This window comes from Falco cherrug, chromosome 4, assembly GCF_023634085.1.
Source record: "Falco cherrug isolate bFalChe1 chromosome 4, bFalChe1.pri, whole genome shotgun sequence".
Classification (NCBI taxonomy): Eukaryota; Metazoa; Chordata; class Aves; order Falconiformes; family Falconidae; genus Falco; species Falco cherrug.
The window spans coordinates 33,416,238-33,439,504 of record NC_073700.1 but is presented as its reverse complement, the minus strand read 5'-3'; the positions used below and the strand labels follow the sequence as shown (position 1 = coordinate 33,439,504).

General features: G+C 39.9%; 2 protein-coding genes across 5 annotated transcripts; one reads left to right on the top strand and one right to left on the bottom strand.

Annotated features, from left to right (window-relative positions):
* The first annotated feature begins 555 nt into the window (after positions 1–555).
* METTL9 (methyltransferase 9, His-X-His N1-histidine) lies at positions 556–21,468 on the top strand. The gene is made up of 5 exons (XM_055709070.1): positions 556–1,132; positions 5,612–5,802; positions 8,079–8,288; positions 9,373–9,557; positions 20,739–21,468. Exons 1-5 carry the CDS (start codon positions 959–961, stop codon positions 20,942–20,944), a joined length of 966 nt encoding a protein of 321 aa, XP_055565045.1. The 5' UTR covers positions 556–958; the 3' UTR covers positions 20,945–21,468.
* Positions 2,434–20,678, bottom strand: IGSF6 (immunoglobulin superfamily member 6). Of its 4 annotated transcripts, none has more exons than XR_008732033.1 (7): positions 19,832–20,670; positions 17,852–18,202; positions 16,848–16,954; positions 15,649–15,705; positions 14,916–14,999; positions 7,276–7,502; positions 2,434–5,232 (listed from the first exon to the last, which is right to left on the bottom strand). XR_008732033.1 is itself a non-coding variant. In XM_027810118.2 (6 exons), exons 1-6 carry the CDS (start codon positions 19,896–19,898, stop codon positions 13,504–13,506), a joined length of 915 nt encoding a protein of 304 aa, XP_027665919.1. In that variant the 5' UTR covers positions 19,899–20,678; the 3' UTR covers positions 13,336–13,503. The 4 variants fall into 4 exon arrangements, 2 of the variants coding, with proteins under 2 accessions (XP_027665919.1, XP_014138092.1); XR_008732032.1 differs by lacking the exon at positions 2,434–5,232 and adding an exon at positions 5,914–6,227 and having other exon boundaries at positions 6,273–7,502; XM_027810118.2 differs by lacking the exons at positions 2,434–5,232; positions 7,276–7,502 and adding an exon at positions 13,336–13,777 and having other exon boundaries at positions 14,941–14,999; positions 19,832–20,678.
* Positions 21,469–23,267: the final 1,799 nt, after the last annotated feature.

Below are 23,267 nucleotides of genomic sequence, written 5' to 3'. Positions count from 1 at the left end.
AAATAGTTATTTACAAGAATAGCAATGTCTGAGGGTGTGAAGGCAAATTTTGTGTTTCAGCTGTAGCCTTTCATCTGCAGGTAGAAGTCCCTTTTAAAGGGTAAACCCTGTAATGACCCAATTTATCCTTAAATGACCGTGGTTTAGGTTTTTTTAGGAATCTCATTGCCTCTGTGCTTATTGGCCTCAAACGTCTGTGTACAGGGAAAACCTGAAGATCATGGAAACCAAGCACAGCTCAAGGCCAAGCACCACCTCCATCCTCCAGCATTTACTGCTGCAGCAGCCCAGAGTTTCTCTGGTTGGTGAACTCTTCGCAAAATTTTGAAATGAACGGCACTAATTCCAGGGAGGCCCTTTGGACTAAGGTTAACCTGAGCTACCAAGGCGGTGAGCGGGCGATGCCAAATTAGGAGCCGGGAGCGCGGCAGGCACAGCGAGCGCCCACCGGGACCGGCCGCCCTTCCCTCAGCGCCGCGGCCGCCGCGCCCCGCGCTCCCGCCCAGGGCACTCTGCGCACGCGCAGCGCGTGTGGCAGGGCGGCGCCAAGCACGTGCCCGCTGAGAGCGCGGCGGAGCCCCGCTGAGGGGGTGCCCGTGGGCGGCCGCCGCCGGTGACCGGAGCGGGGCGGGAGGAGGGTGCCGACGGCGGGGGCGGGCAGCTGCCGCCGCCAGCTGCCCCGCTCGGGTTTGAAAGCGGCGCCCCACGGCCCCGCCCGCTCCGTGATTGGCGAGAGAAAGGGAGGGAGCGGGTGCGCGCCAGGCCCCGGCGTGTCGCAGTGAAGCCGTCCGGCCGGGCCCCGCTGCCGCGGCGCCGCGCGTTCCGCCCCGAGCGTGTGTGCGGGGCCCCGGAGGGGAGCCGCGCCGAGCTGGGCGAGTTGCGTGCTGCCGGCGCCGCCGCTGCCATGGAGAGGGGAGGCGGCGGCAGCGGGAGGGGGTGACTCCGCGCCCCTTCCCCGATGAGACTGTGGCTGGGCTGGCTGGGCTGCTACACCCTGTTCCTGTGGGTGCTGAGGAGGAGGATGTGGTCTGGCCCTGCCAGGTACCTGAGGAGCCCTTTATCCAGGTCCCTCTACGTGAATATGATGGGCAGCCACAGCCAGCCAGCCCCGGGCGCCAGGGAGAACCACCAGGTACAGCCCCAGAGGCAGCCGCCCTTCCCGCCCCTCCCCTCCCCCACCCCGCCTTCCCTCCCCGTGCCCGCGGGGCCGGGCTGGGCGGGGGGTCCCCGGGTCCCCCCCACACCCCCCACACCCCGGGCGCTCCGCCGCGGGCACCGGGCCGGGGCTCCTCGTTCGCCGGGGCGCCCTGAGGTACCGTCCGCCGCGGGGCGGGGGATCGGGGCGGGCTGCGGGCTGAGGGGGGCACCGCGCCGGGCAGCGCCAGACAAAGAGAGGGAACGGCTCGGTCCTGCCGCGGAAAAGTTGCCGTGTTGCCCGCCCTGCGGGACGCGGCCGGGGGCGCTGAGGTGCCGGGGGCGCCCAGCCGCGGGGGGCCGGCGGCCGGGACGGGGGGCTCGGGTGCCTGCCGCGGGGGGGGTGTCGCAGCGAGCCCGGCGAGACGGGTGGCAGCGCCGTGTCCCCACACCGGCCTCGGGGGGTGTCGGGACGGCTGCCGGGGCTGCCCGCCGCCGGTTTGCCTTCTCCTGGCGGGCTCTGGCCGGGTGAAGTTTGCAGGTGGTGGGGAGTGGGGGTAGTAATCGCAGAGGCGGTTTTAATTAGTGCTGGTGTGTCTAGAGGAAATTAAAAGTGAGCAGCCGGGAAGCTGCGAAGCTTACGGCGGCCTGGGAACGGTGTTAGGTGGCAAACTGGAGATGAGTTTGCGATGTGATACGGCGCGGTGAAAGGTTAGTGCTATGTTTGGCCGGTGTAGGCACATGGATTAGTACTTTGTGGCGGAGTTAGGGACTGTACCCTGGCAGTGTCATGGGGGTGCGATAGGGCTGCATCGGGAACGTGTTCAGAGGTGCGCTACATTTTACCAAAATGCTGCTGAAACTCTTGACAGGAGTTCAGAAGGGCTGATAAAAACACATAGTGCTGACAGAAGATACTGACTTAGTATAAGTAAAATATACAGAGCCGAGCTAATGAAGAAGACATAGCATAAATACTTGAGAACTGCTCTACAGGGGAAGAACATATTTATGCCCCATAATTCTTCAGCTTTTCCCTTACTCAAGCTTTTTAGTGTTCTGGGTGGGCACTGACACCCAGAATCTTGCTACTGATTCTTGTGTTTGCTGGGATTTAATGACCACAGTTTGGATCGTTCAGTACCTAAGTACAAAGAGATGCAGAATTTAGATTTACAGAAAGAACTTCTGGTGAACGAAGAAAATCTGAAAGTCTTTTGTCTTGTTTAAAAGCTGTACTAGAAAGATAAGTTCAACCAAGGAAGTGTGTTATGGAGATGATTATGTCATTCACAGGTGGATGGTCTGTATACTTTATACTTATATACTGTATACTTATACATACTCTCCTTTTCTAATTTATTTGATCTATATTTTAACCCTAAAGTATTGATTATTTAGTAAGATTTTATGATTACTGAGTTTGTGGGGTTACTTGTAAGTGTTGAGGCCCAGGTACTTTCCACAGTTCTACTGACTTCATCAGTTTTACATAAATTATCTAAAAGAACATTTTCTTCCTTTCACTAATATTAAGCAAGAGTTGTCAATAATTGTAATCTTTATTATAACGAAGTTCTTAATTTCTTTCAAGATTTTTCTGCTGTAGGTTTTCTACTGTTATGCTGTAAGGCATTGATACACTTTCTGTCATGAAGCTGGTGGTCTGAAAAGGGTTCTTCATATATTGTACATGGAAGAAAATTCTGGAAGTAGTTCCAGAACTAAGCTGTTTTGCACAGGTTTTGTCATTTGAAATTTGCATTGGTTTTGTCCTGTGTTGCCTTTTCTTTTGATTTTTCACTTTTTATAGTTTGCTATTATTTCTGTTATTATTATGTATATCTATTGTTATGTAGGTAGTTGCCAATAAACTTACTGGCAAGATTAACCATGAAGAAGTTAAAGGAGGTCAGTGAGCAGTACGTTATTTCTGGGAACAAGCTTCTTTTCTCACAGTTATCACCATCATCATTCTGCCAGTGGTTATGGCAAGATACATCAATATTTAGGTGTCTTAAAAGACATGTAGAACTGTTGGTTTCCATGGTCTGATCCTGGAACAACAGATGACAGTTCAGGGCAGAGCCAAGGTGTATGAGCTCAGGTACAGCATACCTATAGTCATATTGCTAATGGAAACAAAGCCTGTGTTTCCCAAAGCTTTGATAGTTGGATACATTTTCTTCTGGATTGAAAATGACAATACACTGGAAAAGGTAGATCATTTGAGCCACCCCAAACGTGTTCGGTGTAACAAGGCAGCAGCCTCACAAATTAACCAGATACCTATCCTGGTGTTCTCCTCAGCTCCTCTGGATTGTTCACTTCTGCCAGGCTCTTGAAATTGGCTTCTGAAGATGTGTAGACAAAGTATGCAGGCTGGTGGTTTTTCATGACTCACCAGGGATCCCTTTTAGGTATCCCTGGACTATGCAGCTTCATATAACTAGCACTGCGCTACAGTGAGAAAAGAAAATGGGTAAATCAGCAGTCTTGGGGATCCTTGTGCCAGGCTCTATCATGTGGTACAGACTAGCTCAAAATCAGGTTTTTAGAGGAAAGGCTGACTGACTTGTGCTACCTACCACTGTGTTTGAAAGTGCAGTTGAGAGCCTGATTCTGCCAGAAATGTACCCATTAGAAAGTGGGTTTCAAAGTAAACCTAAGCAGGCGTATGTTCGCTCCTTGGCTGAAGGGTCTTGATGTCCCTTGCTACTTTGGGTCAGTGTTTAATGGAGCCCCTGTTTTATGAATCTGTCATAATGATCTTGGTGCGGCTGTGTACTCCCCTCTGCTTGTTGGCACTGTCACTGTGAAGCAGCAGGACACTGGAATTACAATCCTGTCCCATTATTATTTGAATTACAGTAGTGACTGGAAGTCCCATTGTGCTGAACACTGTGCAAACATGCATTAAGTGACTGTTCCTCCCCTGACAAGGTACAACAAATGTGAACGGATCAGGGTGTCAGCATGCATTTTGCATAGTATGGCTATAGACACAGTCCTCGGTCTTAAAAGTTCTTAAAAGTGTTGGGGAGTTCGTCCACCTGACTGCTGTCCTTCTACATGCATTTTTACAAGATGCTGTTAAAACTCTCCGTTTCTCTTTTAAGATACTTACAACTCCCTATCTACACAATAAACACATGCAGCCAGATTAAGGAACATTATTGCAAGATCTGAGGGGGAGATACGAGAGTGTTAGCTGTAGGGAATAATTCTTGATATTAGAACACAGACAGAATGGCATTAGAGATTCTGTGAGAAGGTCTGACAATAACTCTGCGTAGGTGTAGGAGAGTGAAAAATAATAGCAATGTTCTTAATTAAAATTGCATTTAAAACTTTTTCGTGTAACTTTTGCATGTTGAGTGGAGGGGATTTTTAGCTTGGCATTGCAAGCTAGTAATGAACAACCTTTTGAATTTTATTATCACTGCTAATATTCCAGAATCCTGCAGCATTAGAAGCATTTGCTGGAGGTGCAGAGGGTGGCTGTGAGGGTTCTAAAATACCAGAATTTCTAAACGTTTGCCTTGTTTTGCACAAGTCTTTTGCATTTAAAATTATGTAAAGCAAGTATTAAAAAAGGAGTTTAGGTATGCCTTACACATGGGTAGTAAAATAGTAGGATATTGTATGGTTTATTACTTTTCCAGCTACATTTGATACCAAGAAGGAGTGTTCACTTTCTTTAGAATTAATTGAACAATAGCTTGTATACCAAAGTAGGTTAGTTTGTATAGGAGTGGTTGTTACCAGGTAACACAAGCTGAAGGGAATAATTGGCTCCTTTTGGCTTGGGCTTTAGATTTTACCAATATGAAAATATAGCCTTTCAGCTGATACTGATGGCTTCCTAGATGTGGGAACCTGCTCCTTTGTTTAGTAGAGATGCTGGGAGGCAGCCACATAAACATAATTGTTTTGAAAGACTTGTGGACCTGCTTGTTGGTACTGGTAAGTGAAGAAACGTAGTCCAGCAGTGCTGTAAGACAGACAAGCAGTGGTATAAAGTATTGATTGGATTCTTTATCTCCTTTCCTGGAAAAATATTGCAAATACTCTCGCTGATTTCTTTCCAGAGGATGCCTAGGGAAAAGTTGAGAATGAGTTGGTAGAGAGAAAACAATGTTATCCCGCTTAATACTATTTTATTAGCATGGTGCTGTTCCACAGAGGACCTGTGTTTGCTTTCTAGGGAATTTACTCTGTAGAGTTCTTCAAAGTACAGGGTAGTAATTGAGACAAAAATTAAAAGCATTGTTTCTTAGCAAGTAATCAGTCCTCACTTGATTGCAATTCAATTCTAAGTTAAATTAATCCAGGAGCTTGTTAAAAAGTCTGTAGGTAAACCTAAATTTTTGTATTTATGGAAATTAATAATAGCCTTCCATGTATTCAATTTGTTTTAACTACTTCTGGTTTTATATTGCTGAACTTCTTAATGATCCTTTATCTCTTTCTCTAGTGGTATGTCTGCAACACAGAACAGTTGTCTGAATCCCTTCAGCCTATTTTTGTCCAGAGTTACCTTGACCAAGGAACACAGATCTTCTTAAACAACAGCATTGAGAAATCAGGCTGGCTGTTTATCCAGCTCTATCACTCTTTTGTGTCCTCAATTTTTAGCCTCTTTATGTCTAGAACATCTATCAATGGGTAAGTGAAAACTCAATCTTAGGTAAACTAAATAGAGTTTGGATTTAGAGTTCTCAAGTCTTTAGTCCTACCCCTTGATCTGTCAGCTTTTCTTAAATATGTAGTTTTCCCTTTGCCAGCCTAACAGATCTGAAATGCCCTACTGTGCTCTTCACACCTAACCCTTTGAATTGAAGAATACCATTTCCAGTATGGGGGCACAGAGGAGGTAATGGCAATTAATAAGAGACAGTCAGAGGACTTTAATTGTATTTTATAACCATTACCTGTATTAATTTCCTTCTGAGTAAGAGTGTTCTCTTTGTCTCTTTCTCTGCTTTCTTTCCTCACCCTCCTCCCCGACCTTGCCCTTTACCTACTGCCTTGGTTGCTGTTGCGATTGTCCTCGTTGAAGGTGGCAGTATCCAGTCAGTTTTGTATTGCATCTAAAACTCTTCTACTAGAGAGTGTGTGCACAACCACTAGCAAACCTAGGCGGATTTCTAAACAGTGCAGAAGCTGGCTGAGTGTTGTGTCTGATAACACTAATGTGGAACAGAATTTTGTCCTTTCTCTTACTCTGTAAAACTTAAGTTCACCTCAATTTGTGTGTAAGCTGTACTTGAACAGGTAACTTCTGATGTAGCGTGTTTGAGTGATGAAACATCAGGAAGGCAGGAAAAGAGAAGCTTATAAACCAATATTCTCCTAGTGTTATTGCATCCATCTCTTTTGTGACTGCAGGGGAGTTTAGCTGTTTGTGGGTGCTTTAGTATTTCTTCCAAAAAACAGTGCCTTTTTTTTGCTCTTGTCAACCCATTCAGACGTATGTTTAACAGCTTATCAATTTTGACCTTAGGAAGTATGCATTTTGTTACATTTACCTGATTTCTCCACCATCCCCACCTCTGCGCACACTACATACTTCTGCACAGTCTGATATGAGGATAGTAGCTGTCTGCTAAGGCTAGAAAAATAATCTTTTCCCTTATTTTCTAACCAGATGATTTCATGAGCTTCCCTGCGGTGTTCTTCATTACTTGTAGCTTTATATAAAGGTTTCTTTGGTCTCCTCTTCCTCCTTTCTCTTCTATTTTTTTTCAAAGGCTCTCCAGTGCTTTGAATAACACCTCATAGTGCTGTTAGGAATAATAGCTATGAGCCAATTATGCAGTGTGGACTGACACAACTGTGCTGCAAGGGGGCCCTACTTAAATTGGCTGTATTCTGTTTATTTTTATACATTTAATATCCTGCGTTAGTTTTTTCTGTATGGCTTTTGTATACTCTGTTTTATGTATTTGTTTCTTTGTTTTTTAGTATGGTCAATCTTTCCTAGGCTGCCTCCTTTTCACAGTTTTTTTTATTCCTTGATTCTTTTTATCTTTGTTTACCTTTTTTTTTTTTTTTTTTTTGCCTCCTTGAATGTAAAAGATTTGTTTGTTGTCTTTAACCTGCCATCCAACATTAGTTTAAATAATAGTATTTACCTACCTTCAGTCTATTACTGACCAGTTCTTCTTCCTCTGCTTGTTCTCCTAACTCTTTCATCCTCTGAAGTCTGCTATGACAGCTGAAATCTGTCACTGTGTAGTCTTCTAACAGTTACGGGCAGGTATGTCACTGACTTGATCCGTAAGGAATCCAACTGTCACCTCTACCCCATTCCTTAATGAGTTGCCTGTTTTCTATTCCACAGCTCTTCATGTTGAATGCAGGATCTGCAGATAGCAGCAAAAGCTGTTGTAATATAAAATTAAAAAAAATCTTTTGATACTCCAGCAGTGTTACCTCCATTCTTTCTTTAAATCTGTTCCCTTGCTTCCCTCCTAGTTCTACATCCTATTCCTCATTCATTGTGCATAGTTCTGCATCTGCAGCCATTTTATTTCTTCTGTTATTTTATCTTTTTTCTTTTTCAAGGTAGGTGGCAGAGATTCAAATCTGCAAATGTGACAAATAAGGTTCAGCCTTTATCTTTCCCTCCCTTTCTCTCCCTCCTCCTCTCTTTTTTTTTTTTTTTTTTATGTGATCATTTTCTTGAGCTGCACCCCATGAGCTCTTCCTTACCTAATCACATTCCTCCTGAAGTCTTAACCACTGTAACTGCATGTGGCTATGTGTTTGATCTCTGACAAGTGCAAGGCAAGTTGAACTAGATTTAAAATTTATCTGGGCAGTGACCTTGTCTACTATTATGTGTGACTGGTTGCTGCCAAAGCACATTCTAAATCGCTTCATTGTCCTTCCCGTTAAAGTTCGTACAAAATTGGTCATTTCTTGTTTTTACATTTCAGGTTGCTTGGAAGGGGTTCAATGTTTGTGTTTTCCCCAGAACAATTTCAAAGACTGCTTAAAATAAATCCAGAATGGAAGTCCCACAGACTTCTTGATTTAGGGGCTGGGGATGGAGAAGTCACAAAAGTCATGAGTCCTCACTTTGAAGAAATCTATGCCACTGAATTGTCTGAAACTATGATATGGCAGCTTCAGAAGAAGAAATACAGGTATTGTACTGAATGCTTCCTACATCCTTTATATCAGACATTACAGCATGGTAATCTATTAGTAATATTTAATGCATGTTCAGTATTTTCAGTCAGTTCTTCTATTGTGTGATCATTATGGAAAAGGTTATCTTGTACAAAAGCAGGAAAACAAACACATCTGATGTTCCCTCTTACCAGTACTTTTGTTACGTGGATATTCCCTATATCAGTTAAGACAAAATAGGTAATAACAGTTTTGAAATCTCTTTCTTCATAGCTTGCATAAATTGCTTTAATCAAGGGAGTCAGAAAGATGGAATTCCGATGAACAGTCTATCTGAACTGTCCAAAATTCTAAGAGGAAGACACAGGTACTGCAGAAAAAGCAAACTAAATCCTGGTAATAGGGATACCTCAATAATCTGTGTCTGTCTAATCCCACAGTACAGACAATCTTTATTCTTGCTATGCTTAGCTCCAGCTGTTAAGACTGAATTAATACTTAATAACAAAAACCTCAGCACTTTCAGAACTTTGTTCATGTACTCGTCGCAGCTCCTGGAGGTTCCTGCAGGCAGTAAATCTAGTCTTGTTGAGTAATGGTGAGTATTTCAGGCACTATATCCCTAGATTTCAACCCAAAGAATGAAGAAACTATAGGTTTCTTTTCTTCAGCTGTCTTTGAGTGGAAACATAACAGCTGCTTTGCAGTCCAGGTTTGCACAGTGGTAAGTCAGAGTGGATAGAATGCAAGCCATTTATCCTATTGCACCTTTGTTGTTCCTTGAATAAAACTGAAAATTCTTCTCTAGGACAACACGTCTTTTTAAAATACTTAGCGTTTTGATTTTTGTCTCCTTTTATTGACTGGTGATTGTAAGACAATATGAAGGTTCATAAGGCTGGATATATAGCCATGCCCATTGTTGATTTAGTTTTCTTTTCCAAAAGACCAGAAGCATCATGTCTGTCTCTTCTCGCTGCCTAGGTAGCTGACCTTACCTGTACTATCAACATATCCACACGGAATTTTTGTTTTCAGTGGTTCTCTCTGAACTTAGCTTGTGTTTAAGACTGTATCTCTTTCTTTTTCCCTTTGTAGGGTGCTTGGTATAAATGAGTGGCAAAACACAGGATTTCAGTATGATGTTATCAGCTGTTTGAATTTGCTGGATCGCTGTGATCAACCACTGACTGTATTAAAAGATATTAGAAGTGTACTGGAGCCAACTAGAGGCAGAGTCATTCTAGCATTAGTTCTGCCATTTCACCCCTATGTGGAAAATGGTAAGTACACAGATTAATAGCTGTTTAGGTAGGTAAAGAAAAAAACTTGTAGGATATAGTATCCCAAATTAAATGTATAATAAATAATTGGCATGTTTGTATTTGTGCATGTTCAGAAGTCTGAATTTATAGGTAAATAGGCCACATGATGTCAGCAGTTTTCTTAATTCCCCAACATAGGTTGTTGGCACCAACAAAAAGCTCAAATATTGAAGTTACATATCCTGTTCTGCAGATTGCCACATTCGAGCTGTGTTGGAGCAACATGGGAAAACTGATCTCTGATTAGGGCCCTCTGCTGCTGTCATATAGGTAACCCCAGTTGTCTCTAGTGACTGACTCAGGAAAACCATCAGAACTGTCTGTAATGCTGAATAGAGCAGTTCAGGTCAAGCTGTGTCAAGTGTTCCAGATGAACCGCACCTAAAAATTCATAGGGAGATAATGTTCACTTTCCAACATGAGCTCTCAAAGTAAACTGTAGACCCCTGTGGTCATGGTTTAACCCCAGCCAACAACTAAGTACCACACAGCTGCTTGCTCACTCACTCCCACAGTGTGCCACCACCCCCCCCTGCAGTGGGATGGGGAGGAGAATCAGGAAAAAGGTAAAACTTGTGGGTTGAGTTAAGAACAATTTAATAATGAAAATTAAATAAAATAAAAATAATTGTAATGAGGAGGAGAGAAGAATAAAACCTAAAGGGAAAAAAACCAGGTGATGCACAATGCAACTACCTGCCACCTGCTGACCAATGCCCAGCCAGACCCTGAGCAGCGATCAGCAGGCCCTCGCCATCTCCCCCCAGTTTATGTGCTGAGCGTGACATTCTGTGGTATGGAATATCCCTCTGGCTAGTTTGGGTCCTGGCTCTGCTCCATCTCAGCTTCTTGTGCACCTGCTCACTGGCAGAGCATGGGAAACTTGAAAAGTCCTTGATTTAGAGTAAGCACTACTTGGCAACAGCTAAAGCATCATTCTGTTATCAATATTATTCTCATGCTAAATCCAAATCACAGCGTTGTACCAGCTACTAAGAAGAAAAGTAACTATCCCAGTGGAAACCAGGACAGTCTAGTAATACAAAGCATCAGCCACTATTTATATTGTATTAGTAGCTGGAATAAAAAAGTAAAATTAGTGCCAAAACTCCCATTATTTCCCCTAGTTGCATTTTAAAGAAGCATATGAGAGATTTGCAAATGAATCTGTCCTTACAACTAAGCTTCAAAAGAGCCTAGAAACCTTTTTTTACGTGTCTGTCTATGATTGTGGATTCAGGCTGAGGCACTGTAAAGGTAGTTTGAATTCCAGAAGGCTGGTGTTCATCAGTCATCATTTGGACACTGGCTCTCCTTGAGTATTAAGACTTGTCTGTGGCAAGGCATGTATGCCTAGAAAATACAGAACTAATAACCTTAACATTTGGGCAATCAAAAATGCACCAAATCTCTTTTTCTCTTTTTATACACCAGTGGTGATTTGGTGGGAAGAGGAAGGGGGGGAGGTTTTAAGTACAGAAACAGTGCTGTCAGATGAAGAATTGCTTAAAGTACAGTGTTTGAGCATATAATTTTGTAACTGTTCTGAAAAGTAGTAAGTCTTAAATGAGATGGGGGGGTTGACTTAACACATCTGTGTAGTATATCAGGCATATTTAGTTATAGCTTCTTGTTCCTATAATGTGGAACAATATGGCTTCCTCTTTCTAAAATTTATAATTCCAAATAACAGCAGTATCATTCTAGCCTTTCGTTGGCATATCAGAAGTAGAAATTGTGAAATTATTTGGGTGGCTTTCTTGTGTGTGTGCCTTCAAACTATGTGCCATTGTGTTTTGCAACCGCTATTGCACCCAACATCCACTTTTCTGTGTGTTGTTGGGTAACCATGTGATAGACCATGTGCGACTTCCTGGCTCAACAGGAGGTAGATAAATTAAGGAAGAAACTACTTTTAAGTGCACTTAATCTTTCATCATTGATCTCCTACAGTATGCTGGGAGGAGAATAGTGTGTTAAATTTCTAAATCCCAAGGGACTGGGAACCTGTTCTGTGATTGTTGAACTCTGTCATTGCTATTGTTGAAAGTTGAAATGTGTTGTAAGATGTCTTGTAAACCAAAGTCATACTTTTGTTTGTGATGATGAATTGTAGCAGATTAGTCATTTTGCTTAAGGTAGTTTTGTTCCCTTAATATGTTCTGAAACTTAAAAACATACTCAGTTTATCTGTTTACTACTGTTACGGGTGTGGGCCCATATGAGTTAGCACACACAAAAGTTACTGTCATTCCACTGAAGCTTTCCCACTTAAGATCTGTTTAACTCTAGTCTAAAGAAATAGACTGCCAGACTGTCTTAATGATGTACAAAATGATTTTGGAATTTCATTATTTTCATTCAGCCTTTCTACACGATGATACATTTTGAAAAGTGTTAGATATGTACATATGCTTTATATTTAACAAAAAAAATAGTTGGAACACTCAAAGAGGAGAACATTTCATGGCTCAAGTAACTTCTTGTAGCAGCTAATTAAAAACAGTTTGGACCTGCCTAGAGAGACTTATGAATTTTAGAGGGGGGAACAAATGGAGAAGAGATGAGGCAGGTAACACGTTTGATCAGTGCATAGATCAGTTTCTAGAAATGGAGGAATAGCTTTAATTAAAACAAGATATTTGAGTTATTGCATGTAACGTAATGGGAGGGTAATTGTTAGAAGTGTCTGTGTGACTGGTTAAGAGAACAAAGCAAGGTGGAGGAGGAGGTGAAATATATTTCTGTGCTTACTGTTTCTGGAATTACAGTGACACCTAGAGTCCAGAGTAGCTTAATCATAGACTTTCTGGGGCTCTTCAGAATTTTATTTTCAACATCCACAACAAAAAGTAGTGCACTTATTGCACATGTCTAAATTTGATAAGTAAGCCAGATGAAGCATATTAGACTAGTCACATAAAGAACATGTATTATTATAACAATATTTTTGGTAGGTATCCCATAAAATCCTTTGTATTTCCTAATATAGACATCATTTATATAAAGGCATTATTAGATAATATATGACTAGACTGGTTTAAGTTTCTCTAGAATAAAAAAGTCAAGAGAGGCCATACTTCAGAAGTAGTAAACCCTAGCAGCCTAGGATTGTGAAAATTTCTTGTTGAGCATGTTAATGTCCTTGTGATTGATTAGAAGGGTTAAGAAAAGAAAAGTGTTGATTCTGTCTTCCCAGAAATACTTGCTGCTAAATTGAGCTGGAAACATGGTACTATGCTAGATGGACCCTTGCTTTGTCTCAGTTGTCAGTTCTCATCTCGCTGAAGTGAGAAATGCTGTTTCATTTGTTAAACAAAGCCTTGCTTTATTTAAATGATGATAACAATAGTATACTACCTATTCAAGGTATGGAATATCTGTGTTTGTGTTTGTATCTGTGTTGAACAGGGATGTAGAGGCAAAAGTTGGTGTTCCAGGTAGTCTTGACTTCAGATAATAGGACTGGAAGATGGGGGTTTCTGTCTAGCAAGTGAATTTTAGTATAGCAGGAGCAACCTTCTTACTATGACCACTACTTTCCTTCTATAAATAGGCTAGGAAGGAACTCCCATCCCAAACGAGCTTTACCATGATAGTAAATGCATCTCTACTGTCTGTTTTTTCTGTTTGCTTGTCTATAGAACACGTAAGTTTTGCTCTGTTTAAGCTGCTCAGTAATGATCTGTGTACCTGTACATCGATAACTATCACACTAACATGACTAAAACCAGAATTTCACCTATGAAATGAGTTTATTTTCTGTTGCTGTCAATCATCATACATCTTTCACAAATGCTCAATTCATGTAAAAGGAATACATGTAAATTTATGTAAAGAGAAAAAGACATAGAATTAAATCTAAACTGAAAAAGGAAACTTTTGTGAAGCATTAGCAGTCATCTTATGAAAGATGAAGTCTTTTCCCATGGTTCTTGTTCTTGCAGAATGGAAAATTGAAGTAATATATAATGTAAATGTAATGTACAGTGCACTTGGTTTTGGGTGAAGAACACTGCCCTGCAAGCTTTTCTCCTCTCCCTTTAAAGCAAAGGAAGTCTGTAAAGAAGCTTAACTTTTTCATCTGCCCCTTTTGCTTGCATGAAGAGTACTGAACAAATCTGAACTGCCACACATGCTCATCTGTTCTGATAAACAGTGTTATCTTCCACATCATCCTAGGGGAAAAATATAGAAGTATTTTGTTAGTGATGTGAACTTTTTTTTTATAAAGACAGAATTTCCTTTTTGAGGCAAACTCCATCCCTTTACTGTTTCAGTAAACTCCTTTCTCCCCGTTTAATCCAGTTGCTTTTGTCCACATCTCATCTACAGGATTCAAAATGTATTTCTTTTCCTCTTGGTTTTTCCTAATTTCCAGGGAACACAGAGGCAGTAAAACATAGCCCTTATTTTCACTGTGTTCATATCTGATGCTCAAACCAAGAATCGGGTCACGTCAACAGGGTCTTGAAAGTCTTTAAAGGGGTAATCATAGAGGAAAACAATAGGGGCTATATGGAAATAAATGAAGTAAAAATGTATAAAAATGTTTGACTTTGTTCTATTTCTTTTGTTTCTCCTTGCATCTCTGAAGTGGTGTGGTGCATGCTCAGAACAGGGGAAAATTTATACGGTTCCTCAAGAAAAGCAACATTTTTGAAGCAGGATTTTGAAGCCATTTTCTTTGCTTGCAAATACACAACTGCTAAAGTGAGGGGTTTTTTGTAACTTAGATGGCACGTGCAAAATTATTGTCATATAGTCATATAAGACTCATGGACATAAATTTGATGAAATAAGTTGTGTGGCTTTACCTGGTGAGGTTGAATGCTTAGTTTAGGCTCTGTATGTTGAAGGAGGGGGAAATATGTCGAAGAATGTTGTAGAGCTTTTACAACAGTTTTGTTACATTTCTGTCAGCTAGTTACTCTGGGCTAAGGGAGCAAGGGGAACTACAATTGCAGTATTTTTCAAAAGCAAACTCTTAATAACTCTATGCATTTTACCAGACGGTCCAGAATCACTTGTTGAGACATCTTCTTGGCAAAACACAAATCAATAGAACATTTAATTTCTAAATGTACATACATTCTATAAGGTATATAGTATCATATATATATATGCAATTTTAAATGTATGGGCATTTAGAATGCTTTATAATATCTTTGACTGTTGTGCAGAGTATTTTGTTTAGACCTGTGTCAACTTTAAAAAAAGAAAAATGTATTTCTAGAGGAAGTAGAAATGGTATACTCCTAAAAACTCAGCTTCTGTTTTTACCAATATTGAAATTTAGGAGAGATAGGTACTCACAGGCTGTTGGCAGTGTTCAGCGTACCTCTGCTTTTGAAGTTCTTGGGCTATTGCTTGAAAAATTTTTCGTCCGCTACAGATTTTCTGCAAATTATTTAAAATATTTTAGGTCAGTGCTACATTTGAAGTGGGGGGAGACATCCTTTTTTACCTTTTATAATTCTGATTTTTTTCCCTGTGTATGTCTTTGGGAATGTTATTTAATAACACTTTAAGAACATTGGCCTTGGCAGGCAGTAGGGTTTAAAATTGCATTAATATTACATCTCTTAACATATATACCTTCTGTACTGGATATTTAAAAGTGTAACTTCTGATTTTTATTCAAGAATACATGGTGATAGAGGTTCTTAATAGACTTGTTTTAAATACATGAGGGGTTACCTGAATGCACCATTTCAACAAACAAAAAATTAATAGCAAAACTTGTTATTTTCAGAAGTTCTAACAGAATTTACTTAAAACCTAAAGGAAGATGGTATTAGATATGGCCTTTACATAGACTGACTTTGTCCTGTATCCAATTCATTAAAAATAAATTATCAGTTAAAATTGGTTAAATGTAGATTTATTAACTAGTTTTGTGCAAATCTGAGGTGAAGCCTTAACAGCTCTGAATGTCTCTTTAACTGAATCATCGATTAATCACAAAATTGATGCCCAGTATACTTTAAAACAGCAGGGTGGAAAAAAGCTCCGAATCGCTAAAAAAGCAAACAAAGTGATGACATACACTGTTCTCTGGTCTTTGGTCTTCATTCCCGCTTCTCTTTAGCAGCTTTGGTTTTAACTGGAGGGAGGGATAATAAAATGAAAAATTATTAAAACATAAGATGAGAAGCCAACTGCTAAGGTGGTAGAATAGTTAAAAGCATTGCTCTTCTACAACATCAGTTGGTAGGTAAAAGTCTTTCATTAGATCAGCGTATACCATTGGAAAAATTGCAGAAGTTTTCCAAGCATGTAAAGCCTTTTTCAGCTTCTGGTACTAGAAGTTTCAAGTATTTTTGCTTTGAGTACAGTGGGACCTGCCTGAAGCACTACCCAATTCTCAAAAATAAACCAATGGCATCATGGATACCAGTTTTTAATTTTTAAAGATTTTTCCCACATACTACTCGACCCCATTTAAAGAAAAGCAAAAATGAAAAAGACTGTTCTGTCTGTATGCTCAGACAGTGATCACTACAGCAAAGAACCATTTCACCATATTATAGCACTTAGTCCTCATTCTCATGTCAGCATCTCATTATTATGTAAAGATTCCAGTTGCAGCTTTGGATGTTTGTTTTTAACTAAACACAAATTTTGTTCAAGATTAAAAATAAATAGATACAATTTTAGAAAATAAATTCAGTAGTTATGTAACTTTTAATGAGGCACATTTTAATGTGTTTGTTTTCTATAAGCATAAAACTTCTTCCAAATCTCTGATATTTTAAATTTTACCAAGGTCTCTCATCTGTATATGTGTGGTATATGAGTAGAATTTCATTACACAAGCAAAGTCAGTCTGCAGTAACTTTACTGCAGCTCTCACAGATACTTTGACATTAAATATAAATTACCTTTACTGGAAACAAAGAGTTGATGACTTACGATGGTACTTCCTAGGTTTGCTTTTTGAGCGTGCTGTGATAGATAATCTCCAACTTGCTGGTTAGTACTCTCAGGATAATTTTAACTTTAGAATACCTAGTCTTTTAGACACTTTACTGAAAAAAGAAAGTTTGGTTGCTATTGGGAGTACAGGTATGTGCCACACAAGAGTTTGCAGATGCGTGCAGCATATGAACTTCAACTAGCCACTGTTTTAAAACTTAAATCATAAAAATTATGGAATCTAGGAATGTCTTTTTATTCTCCTTATGGAGATGTAAATCTAAGCAGTTTAAAAAATGAACAAAATCAGAAAAATCACTTTGAGCCTACCTTGTAGACTACAAAGAATGTGAATACGGTAGTGCTGTATAGAAACAGTAAGGATGAGGCGATGATCATGAAGATGAGTTTTCCATTGCTGATCTGCTTCTCTGCTCCTTCATTAAAAGTGAGTGTTAGAATAAAGGACAGTTCTTCTGATTCACATAATTTTCTTAAAATTCTGCATTTCAGCCCCCTTCCTCTGAGGAATTAAAGACCTGACACCCATCAGTATTTTTCTGGTTCATTTTCAGTCCAAATTCCTCGGTGAGATCACTTGTTTCCTGGAATGTTTGCAAGGGCAATGGAGACTTGTTATTTTTGATTATGAACCATTCCTTTAGGGGTAGACAGAGAATGGAATCCAGTTTTCTGCTCTCGTAAAGGAATATCTGAATAAAGCTTTTGTTCAGAAACGCAATTAGATGAAGGAAGGAAGGAATATAGGGAAAGTAATAATCCAGCTAGGGTTTTGTTTTGGTTTTTTGCTATTTTAGGTATGTAGAACTGAAATGTAGTTAATGAAGTTTCATCACTTTTTTTAACTAGAAGGCAAATGATGCAAAGGTTCAGAACTAAAACTTTTTTCAGGTTGGCCCAGTGAATCCCCAGTTCTGAGACCCTGTACTCTGCTGCATCTATTTCCACTAAAAGTCAGTTTCTCTACTTCCCATTTTTCTGTTGATACTTCCTTCCTGATAGCCATTAAAGTCTTTTATGTAAGAGGATGTAGAGTGTGGTTAGATAACATGAGTACAAAACTTCTTTTGTAGAATTCTAGTCGTTTGCATCATATGACAGAACAGTCTAATTAGCAAATGAGGTTAAGATCCTTATTTGTAGAATCCCTCCATGGTTTTACTATTGATATTTTGATACAGACATACTACTCCTAACGGTTTTGTTGGTATTTCCATCTTAAATGCCATTCTTGAAAGTGTAAATAATGACAATATTTAGGAAAGAGAATTTATTTCTTAGAGTACTTCACTAAGAAGGAATGATCAACTGACCTGTCTTTGTTAGTACTGTTCCATCTCCTGTTTGTTTAGAATGGGGTGAACTTGAATCTAGAAATGCTATTCCACAGATATAAACAGCATTGTCATCTACAGTTAGATCATTGATCTGAAGTGAACTATTATTTCCTGATAAATGTACTGTGTACTTCTGATGATCTGTGCATCCAGGAGTACACAAATCCTGATGTTCATTAGTTAAAAAGCGAAACCATAGAACTTGAGGTGGGGTTGAGGAGCATCCAGAAGCAGAGAAAGCGCATGTGAGGAACACGGTGTGCATGGAGTAGTCAGCTTCCTGATATCTGGGTTGTGTTACAGTCACTCGGCAGATATCTGTAGCACCTGTTGAGAGTAAACAATTGGCAATGTGAGGGACAGTTATAAAGCAGGGCACAATGTAAAAGAAAATAAGATACTTCTGGTTCATTCAAGAAAAGGTGGGAGGAAAGGAGGAAAAACAACTGTGTTTCAAACTTGAAATTTTTAAGGTTGTTTCCAGCAAACTTTTCTTTTAGCCAATACCTACAGCTTGCCCATGTGTTCATTTAACAGTTTTGCCTGTGTGGTAATGTGCTTAGGTTTCTGTTTTTCTGAGTAAGTGGAGAGAAGATTCACGTATCTGAAATAATGTGCATGTCGTCTTGGGCTCTGGAGAAGACCGAAAGAGTACTTTGTGTAGTTCCCTGCCTCAGATTTAGTCCTGAGTGTTTTGGGAGTTTAGGGGGGTAATGGACAGTGTGTGTGTATCATGTGCCATAACTGTAGATGCTCCATGGAGTAGTTCTGCAAGGGTTTCGCTCTCCTCTACTGATGCTGATCTGAGTCAAGTGAGACAGCCTGATGACAGGCAGTGGAAATGACATAGAGACATTTCTAATTTAGGAGTTTCATAACATTGATTAGAATTCATAATAGTTTCCTAGACAGTCTTCCACTTAATCACATACATTGACTCTGGGTTTCTAAGGATAATAATATTGCTTGTTAGTTCTGACATTTAAAAATGTGTGCAGAAAAAATGGGAAGGTTAATCAGAGAAGAGAATTCTAATTAAGGAACTGAAATGTAATGTTTAATGTGACTGGTCTGGGATTATTTTTTTCCAAGTCCTTATTGAAATCCATATTTTAAATATTGTTTTAGTATATTTAATTTTATTCAAATAAACCGCTTAATCATTTAAACAAGGAGATTGAGATTACTGCAGTGAAAATGAAGGTAGTAGCTCAACAGCACCTTTTTCTACTTCCTAAAAAATAACAAATAAAAAGAAAAATAAACTGAAGTCTCTTAATCTACTGCTGATACACAATTTATAAGCCTGTCCATGGTAGACAATCAGCCTTGGCCCTGCATTTTTCTCACTGAGCGTTTTATGGACCAACTCCAAGCAGATTCAGTGTCTGTGACTTCTACAGGAACAAAATGAAGCTCTACTACTCTGTCAGATCAACATCAGAACCATTCCATGGTAGCTACAGCAATCTGAAGATTGTGGTAATATAGGTTGTTGGTGTACTTGCGCCCTGTACAGTGAAAGGCAGTTAGCTTGTGCTCCTGCAGTTGATCTTCTTTCCTACCTTACTCTAGGGCTCTGGGTGGCTTTGCAGAGCAGACCTCATGGCTTCAGTTCATGTAGATACTGTCTGCTGGACTTCCCAAACCCTCCCAAACAAGCACAGCTGCACTGAAACCATGCTGCTGGAGCATTCTTTGCAGGGAAGCGCAGTAGTATTTGACCCAGAAATCATAGCTTACAGGAGCGTTTCAGGCTTTTGGAAGAAAAAGCATTTGCTAACAGTTGCTTAATTTGGAAGTTGTATGAAGATAGCAGAAGTTAGCTTGATTCTCAGCAAAACTTTTCACCACTCTTACTTTGTGGCTATGCTGCAAATCATAACCACAGCATTTTCAATCTTGTTTAACTGCTATCACATGGGAAAACAGAAGAAGTTTAAAAAAAAGTCTTACCAGCACCGTACAGAATCCAGTCAAATGCCAGCATTATCACATTTTTTAACTGGCGCAAAGATGCCATTTCTCGTGTGTCTCTTGAAATGATTCTGCTTGAAGGAAGAGGAACTTAGGAAATCTCTGGAGTTGCAGAACCATCTGCATCACAAGATTTAGAACTTCCTGTTTAGAAGGGTGTTTACTATTGCATTTAGCAAATTGCTTAAAGGTACAGACCAAACCAGGTAACATTTGTTATTTGCGGATGACATTACTCAGAAAATGAGTGAAGCATTTTAGATTTTGAACTTCTGAGAGTTGCACCTGTAATCCTTCAGGTTATTCTGTTGGATATAACAAATGACAACATGGCTTTTAGCATGCTACGAGTGTTGGGCTTCTTAGTTTTATATGACCCTAAGCAGTCTTTACTGTGTCAGCTAGTAGGTGGCCACTGGAGGAACAAATACTCTGTAGCAACCCATTATAATGTGGTGGTCTACTAATGGAAGCTTCACAGCTAATCATGATTTTCAACTTGCTGGCTTTATTTGCTATAATTACCTGAAGCCATCTTTGGCCAAACAGGGGACATAAAGAAGAGATTTTATAATGCTGGAAAATATCTTCATTAAATTGTCTGTCTGTCCATGTCTGCTGAACACCAGCCTCACTAGTGGAAATTACTTTTCAGCCAGTCTTGGAACTGCTAATTAAAAATGTAACAAAAGATAATCTTAAGAAGGAGCTGCTTCTGAACAATAGGCAAAAACTTGAACTGATCTTACTCTACAATTGGCTTGCCGACATCCTATCTGGAGTGGAATCGAATACAATCTGTGTAATCTGCTTTCTGTAAGAAAATGCAACGCACAATAAAGTTGGTTTTTTTAATAATTTAAACAAAACTGTTCTGTTTTCTCAGTAGGTGGCAAGTGGGAAAAACCCTCAGAAGTTTTGGAAATCAAAGGGCACACTTGGGAAGAACAAGTGAATAGCCTGCCAGAAGTTTTCAGTAAAGCTGGTTTTGCCATAGAGGCTTTCACCAGACTGCCATACCTCTGTGAAGGTGACATGTATAATGACTACTATGTACTAGATGATGCTGTTTTTGTTCTCAAGCCAGTGTAAGCGTGTATGAAGTGAATCTTCAGAATCTAACACAAGAAGCAGCCTCTGAAAGAGGGGTTTGATTTATGGTTACTTAAAGGGAGGGAATTCGGGGACTGCCATGCTAAATAAATACCATGTAAGAAATTTAAAGGCCAAAATACTAATGTATTTCTTTGTAGTGCGATTAGGAAAAAAAGGTTGTTTTTTAAACAGACTCTTCAGTTGAGAATTTCTTTTTTACCAGCTCTTAAACCAACAATGCATTTTGCAATCCAGCAGTAATGGGGGATATTTTTTTTTATACTTACCTGCAACAGGGATCAGATCCAAACAAAAGCAATAGTCCTAATAATGATGAAACTGATACAATGTGAACTGTTGTTAAAGAAATCAAGAGAAATCTGGCAATAAAGTTACCCATTCAGTTCAAGCCTTGTTGAATATAAACTGTTGAAATGGATGTTCTTCCATGCTGTTACTTTCTCTCTTACTGTCATTCTTCACATGTTTTTAATCATGCTAATAAACTTTTTTTGAGATGATGTTTTGCATTAACTTTTGTGTTCGTTTTTGTAACCAGTCATGCTTGTCTGCAGCAACTGCTCTTTGTGTTGAGAGTCAAGCTCTCAGTAGCAGCACAACCTTGTGTTTATTTAAAAGCATTTAAGTATTGTTTGAAGGGATAATAGTCCACAAAAAATGTATCACTTTTGATTGGGTTTCCTTCATGTTCTTCTCAAAGCCTCATAAATCCTCATTGCTTTTGCATATGCCATTTTCCAGCTAAAGGGATGATGGTAGAACTTGCCAAAACTGCACTTGGAACTGGTGGATTTAGTAACAAACTTTCTAACCAAGTTGTTTCCAAAGGCTTTCAGCTTAAAAAACTTGCAGGCAGTTTCTTGCAAATTTTGTGGGTCAAACTGCCTCTGAGGATCAGGCTATAGCAACCTGATTTTGAAGGCTTTGCTAGCTTGGGACATGTTCTTTTCTTCAGGAACACTAAATGTCATTTATTTTAATATGTCTTTTTTTGAAAACTCTGTTTAAAATGGATAATTTCTGGAAGTTGGGATGTAACCTTCCATTAAAACATCAAGCGGCATCATAAGTAGTACAGAACTGGCAGGTGTCTATCTTATGTTGCTTGGAATGTAAGTGTGATAGAGCAAAGAAACTTCAGCTTGTGTATCAGCTGGTAAGTAAAGAAAGAACCGACTTATCTTTTGCTTTTGAAGTCTAAAAAAGTTGTGTATGTTTTGGGTTTTTTTTTTTTTTGATTGGTGATCTTATGCCAGGTAGAGTGCTTCAGCATATCTTTTTAGGTTTACCTTGGACTTCCTTTGCTTGATGGTTAGTGATTTCTCTTGCTAATTTAATAGCCTTTTATTCTCAGTTATCTATCTCTCTCTATATATATACACACTAATTCTAAGTATTCTTTAGTATGGGATGAGGGGTTTGACTGTTGTGGGGGTTTTTTCCCAACAGTAATTCAGGCCCAGTAATCGTCTCGTTTCAGCATGTGCTGTTGAATTTTGGCACAAAGTAGAGTCAGATTTATCTGTTGGAAAAATGAGCGATGTATGCTCTGGAGTGAATCCTTAATTATTTTTTTGTTGGTTTGGTTTTGGATTTTTTTTTGTTATGCTCTTTTGTACTCATCTAATAGTGGGGAAATATGTTACTTAATGTTAAATGAATTTAGCTTCATCTAGCACATATGTAGTAAGACAAACTTCTTCAAAGGTACTTAAGTGTTTTAGTGCTGCAGGTTAAGAATCACACAAGAGACTGTGCATTTCATGTCTCATATCTTTTAGTCCTGTCACTTAGGTCTTTAGTTTGTAATAGCTTTGGGAGGTTTTAGGACAGAAGATGCAATGTAAATATAGGGGGGAGTGTTCCCTATGATTTCCTGGTTTGTTCCCTCTATTTAAACAAGTATTCTTACAGTTGAGTAGGGAATTAAAATACTAAAACATGAGCAGTAACAGGAAAAGCTGTGAACAGAGTAAGCTTAAATTCAACAGGGTCAAAAATCTGCTTAGTCCTGTTGAACATTCGGAGTAGCCCCAAGGGACTGTACCTACACCTGTACTTACAAAATTGGAGCTCCTTGCGAAGGAAGGGGTGCAGCATGGCTCATTGCATCAGGGAAAGGATTTCATCTTCTCCAGACCTTGAGAGTGCAGTTGCGTGCAGTTAGTGTCTGCTTGTACAGCCGGTGCAAATCTTGAGCCTGGTAGTTGACTAAATTGCCTGAAACACCTTAAGATGTCCTCCAAGGGGGCAAGTGTTTGCTGGAGGTCAAATGTCCAAGTTTGTTTGTCGCAGGCCT